We start from the raw sequence: 5173 nt of genomic DNA, 5'->3' as shown, positions 1-5173 counted from the left end.
TCAATGTACATCAATGACATTTAATATTGAATATAAACATGTATTAGCAATGCTACATGATATTTTTTGGTCTATATTTCCAATTTATGAAGGTGTTACATGAAAAGAACACTGCTTGATAATGTCAAAAAACTTTATTTTAACAAGAAATATTTAACACTCTTTTTTTGGTGATTTTTTTAGTCTATCACATATTCATATACCTAAAACTGTCATTTTCCTAAAAAAGTGAAAATTCTGACCCCAGTCAGTTTTTACTTCACTATTTGAAATATTTCCAAAGAAACAGTCTTTTCACACTTCAGTATTAAAAACTTGAGCTTCTGAACATGGAATTTATCCAAATACACGGAAAAAAGCAGCACATACCATAAATTAATGCTCTTGGAACTTCGGTTTGGACCTGTGTCAGACCAGACTGGTGCCTTCTGAAAACTAAGCTGAACTGTCTTTCTGTAAAATGAAAAAAATACACAATGATTCAGATTGGTTAAAAAGAAACAAGTATTAAGGAAAGAGTTTATACATATATAATATATAAACATGTAAATATATATTTTCCTAAGTTAGTAAAAAAAAGAATAACAGATATTCCGGAAACTTACAATATATTTGTAATAGAGCCAGAGTGGTAATTTGTGTAAACCATTACATTATCATACTGAAATTAATATTTCGTTAGTACAAAATTAATACTTGCATTTCTTTTAAGTACTTAACTTTCAAAAATGCTAAAATCCTTCAGTGCTTTATATTATGATTTTGGCACCTTGCAATAAAAACTGTTCTATTTAGTATAGTTTTATAACTGTGTTAGTGTAAAAAAATGTTAATAAGTGTTAGACTAAATTTGGAAAACTAACAGTATAACATGAACCAAAATTTAGAATTTTATTTGCATCTTTTGCAAAATAGCATGGAAATACAGTCAAACCTGTCCACAAAGATCCTTACCAAGAAGCAAAAACTGTCATTCTTGACAGACAATCTGTAACAAGTGTATTTGATGACAGTCTCAATATCTTGAAATTTGACATAAATTAACAGACAATTCTTGTTACTGTGGTTTTCAATCTGAAGGTCTCTTAACCCAGGTTTGACTGTCAAATTGAAAGGGAAGGTCAAATAGCATAAAATGTCAGATAAAATGAATCTTCATTTGCTGGCATATCATTTGAAGCATTTAATTCTAATACAAGGAAGAGTTAAATATTTGGAACCCTGCAAGGGAGTAAGGAGAATAAATGAAATAAAACATCATGCTGGAATCATGTTAATGTTTATAAAACAAATGAGTGTAACAGTGTTTTCCTGAACAAAAGCGAAATGATTAGCATCCTCAACAGGGCATGAACTGCTGCAGCAACTGTGTCTTTAAATACCTCTTGACAAGTATCAGCCTCTGGAATAATTTTAAGATCCTTGTTTCTATAGTCATCCAACAGCTTGTATGTGTATACTGCTACATCATTATCATAAACCACGTTGTACCAATCTGGATATCCTGGAACAACAGAAATGACTCTTCCTATGTACGTTTCGTCTTGAAACTGATGTTCAATTCTCTTTCCTACCAAAAGTGGCACTCCTCTTCGTTCACGTTCACTGTGTGGACCTTTAAATGATTCATCCAGGAGCTTCTTGAGATTATCTTTTAGTTCTGATATTGTAAGGTCTTTGTATTTATTATCTGTGCCCTTTTTACTGAAATTATATACAGTTTTATCGTGATACTTCTGTTGTAATATTGTCTTTCTGAATTTTAACTGCCAAATAAGAGCTGCTCTCTTGTCCTTGTTACTTTTGATAATACCTAGAGCCTCATTAATCTGTTCCTCAGACTGCCATAAACCGTCATACAATATATTTGCAACAATTTCTTCCCTTTTTTTCCTCTGTATTTCATTCTTTCTAGCAGCTTCTGCAGCTTTCTCAGCTAAACGTTTTCTCCTTTCTTCTTGTATTTCTTTAACCCTTGCTTTAAATGTTTCGCGGTATTTCCTCCCATCTCTTCTGCTTTCTCTCATTAACCTAGTTTTCTCTTCATCAGAAAGAGATTTTAACCATTCACTTGTTTTATTCATTGAGTACATCAAGAACGCTTCATTTACAAGAGTGGAAGCATTTGGACGATATCTTAACTGAAAGTCAAGAACTCCAAAAGCAAATTCAGGAAGCTTGTTGTGAGGAATTACTGAAGCTGTTTTGATTTTCAATTCTTCTGTTATGTTACTGAATTTTCCACCTGGAAGGTGATCACCAACCATTCTCTCAAGTAATGAATGTAATGCTGTAGCTAATGTTTTCACTATCTGCTCTGCATAATGGTCAATGTCATCATTTGGTTGTACAAGACACTCAAAAACTTCATCCCTGTGAATATACTGTTCATTGAATGCACAACAGTCCCCCAATAGAAATTCTGCAGGATCTTTAGAAATTCTATCCAAATACTGGAGTAAAACATGGTAATGATCATTCATCTGTAAAATGTGTGTGCCACTTTCTAGTACCCGCCACAGAGGTGCTGTGACAAGCTTTGAAATAAGTCCAAGTACTTTGCAACCTGATATCAGAATCTTTTCTTTTGCATCCATCAAAACAGCTTTCTGAAGTTTATTGCTTGGAAAATTTAATTACATCATTTCTATGATAGTAAAGTACTTCAGCTAACAGAAATATGACATTAAACCGGTTCCCATGGAATCTAATGAATTTTACACGTCTTCCAGACATAGAAAGGTATGTTTGAAAATCACTGAAACATCCACTTTTTTCATCCCCACCCCTTGACAAACATTTACTAGCAGCTCTGATTAACCGGACAGTAGCACACTCTGATGTATTGAAATATTCAGACTTTATTTCATCATCTCTCTCTAATCCAATGTTTTCCTTCAGTGTTTTCTCATACTCTAGCAGACACTTCTGACTGACCTCTGCACAAGCAACTAAAAGGTGTAATCCACAGAAAAATGAATGCATACTTGTCAATGATGTTTGCTGTTCACTACTTAAATCAGTCCAGCCATCTGTAACAGTTGGGAGGATTTTCTTCCTATACTCCTCTAAAATATTATTGAATGCCTTTTCTGTGCTTGCTCTATCAGACATAGTATTTACAATGTTACTGACAATTTTATCACCAACTTTATTATCTAGATCTGTAACTGAATCACTCAAATCTTGTAAAATACAAAGTAAAGTATCAAATGCTGTCTGAGCTGACTTATTGTACATTTCACGCAAACCAAGAAAGTATGGGGACTGATTTTCATCTGTTGCAATGTATGTGTTACTATTACTGAATTTTTTATTGCATTTCTTGGAGCTTTCAAGTTGTTTTGAAAGCAGTAAATGTTGACGCTTAACTTTATTTTCCATTAAAAGTTTTTCTTGTTTCAATTTCCCGGATACTTTTTTAATTTTTTTCATTTCCATATTTTCTTCAGCACTACTGTCTAATTTCCGTTTCATTCTAATTAGCCTTCTATTAACATTTTTGTTTTTATCTTGCAATGTTCTTACAGTGGACCTTCTATCATGAAGTTTTTCTTTGAGCATACCTTCTCCCCTTTTTAATTTTTCAATTTCTTCATCTTTCTTTTTTAATTCCAGGTTCTTTTGTTCAAGATTATATGTAAGATCTTTTGTGACAGATTGAAATGTTTCAATATCAATATTTCTTGGACTGGGTGAGCTAGTTTCTTCAGTAGACAATGTACAAGTCTGAACTGGTATTACAAATGGGGAATTCAGAAATTGTTCTTTATAAATACCTTTTTTATTTTTAACATTTTTTAATGTTCTATACAGTTTTGTTGTTAAGGCATTAGAGTTAATTTCATTTTCATTACATGACGATAACCTGGCAAACAACTGAACTAAATATGTGTCTGACAAATTTTCTCCCTTGAACATTTCAAAGGCCTTAATTGCATGTTTTACTTTAAATTCTCCCTGAACACCAACTGCCTTCATAATTGTTTTCACAGCATTCATTTTTAACTTAATTTAACTGTTTTCCTTCTAGTGTCAAAATTTTCCACCCACAAAACCCATGAATGATTTAAAATTTTGACTGAACTGTCAACACAAACATTAAACAGTTTCAAAAGGAGACTAACCTGTCTACAACAAATTTTTTTTATATTTTAACAACTTCAAATTCGACTAACCTGTCATTAGAAAATAACTGAAAAGCTTCAATGTCAATCTCAACAAACTGTTAATATGAATGTTTATACTTCTAAGCATAAGCATTGAAATGCAATGCTTGCATTTTTCTTAGGCCTTTCATAATTTTCCTGTCATGTTTCCAGTTTTCATTTAACATTTCTTCCAGTGACATAAATACTGATGTCACTGATGGCATCCTGTACACACAATCATTAAGTTTACCAAATATGAAGTCATTAATTGATGTATCATACCAAGCTATATCAGCTAGCATATGTTTTAACCTTTTTAAGGATGTGTTGTCTTCATCATCTAGTTGATAGATAAGGAATTTAACCAATTTAAAGTGATCCCTTGCATTACATCCTGTAATTTCTCTTCATGATATCCACTTAGGAAATGTTATTTTAGAATTCATTGACATGATGAGCTACAAGAGAATATACTAATGAGTGTTACATTAGAGAATATACTAATGAGTATAACATTAGAGTATATATACTAATGAGTGTTACATGATCTAAGACTACAAATGTTTGTCATCAGGGTCTTTCAAATAGAATGGTCTGGAGTCAGATCAATATTACGAAAAAAGATGTCTCGGTTGAATCTAGTGATTATGTTATTAACCGATCGTGATCTGGCATAGTACATCACCATTCAAAAATCAAATTACAAGATAATGTTTTGTGAAATTGATCAAATAATTACTGAAAACTAATCCAGACTACTTTACATAACTAGTTTTTACTTTAAAAAGTAACTATTTTATAGATTTCAATGAAATTAGGAATATTTCGGTCCTGGGGTAAAGGTAAAATTTACTGCTCATAGTTGAAAAAAGGTTTGAGTTGCATTTTATAAATTCATGTTTTGTTCAATGGGAAAATAGAAATTGATTTTACATAGAAAAAAATGTTATTTTTCTATTTGAAAGACCCTGCTGTCATGAACTAGATGGTGTGCAAATTTATGCATGATCAAAATGTTAAAA

General features: G+C 31.7%; 1 protein-coding gene across 1 annotated transcript; it reads right to left on the bottom strand.

Moving 5' to 3' along the window:
• Nucleotides 1-461: 461 nt before the first annotated feature.
• On the bottom strand, nt 462-2629 carry LOC132738872 (uncharacterized; the record flags this gene model as incomplete). The annotated part of the gene is given in 1 exon segment (XM_060726480.1): nt 462-2629. A coding segment is annotated over 1 exon segment (1349 nt), but the record flags the coding sequence as incomplete, so codon positions are not given.
• Nucleotides 2630-5173: the final 2544 nt, after the last annotated feature.

Source organism: Ruditapes philippinarum, unplaced genomic scaffold (genome assembly GCF_026571515.1).
Source record: "Ruditapes philippinarum isolate M1 unplaced genomic scaffold, ASM2657151v2 ctg15130_1_1_1_1, whole genome shotgun sequence".
Classification (NCBI taxonomy): domain Eukaryota; kingdom Metazoa; phylum Mollusca; class Bivalvia; order Venerida; family Veneridae; genus Ruditapes; species Ruditapes philippinarum.
The sequence above is the reverse complement of the archived record's forward strand: the minus strand, read 5'-3'. Positions and strand labels throughout refer to the sequence as shown.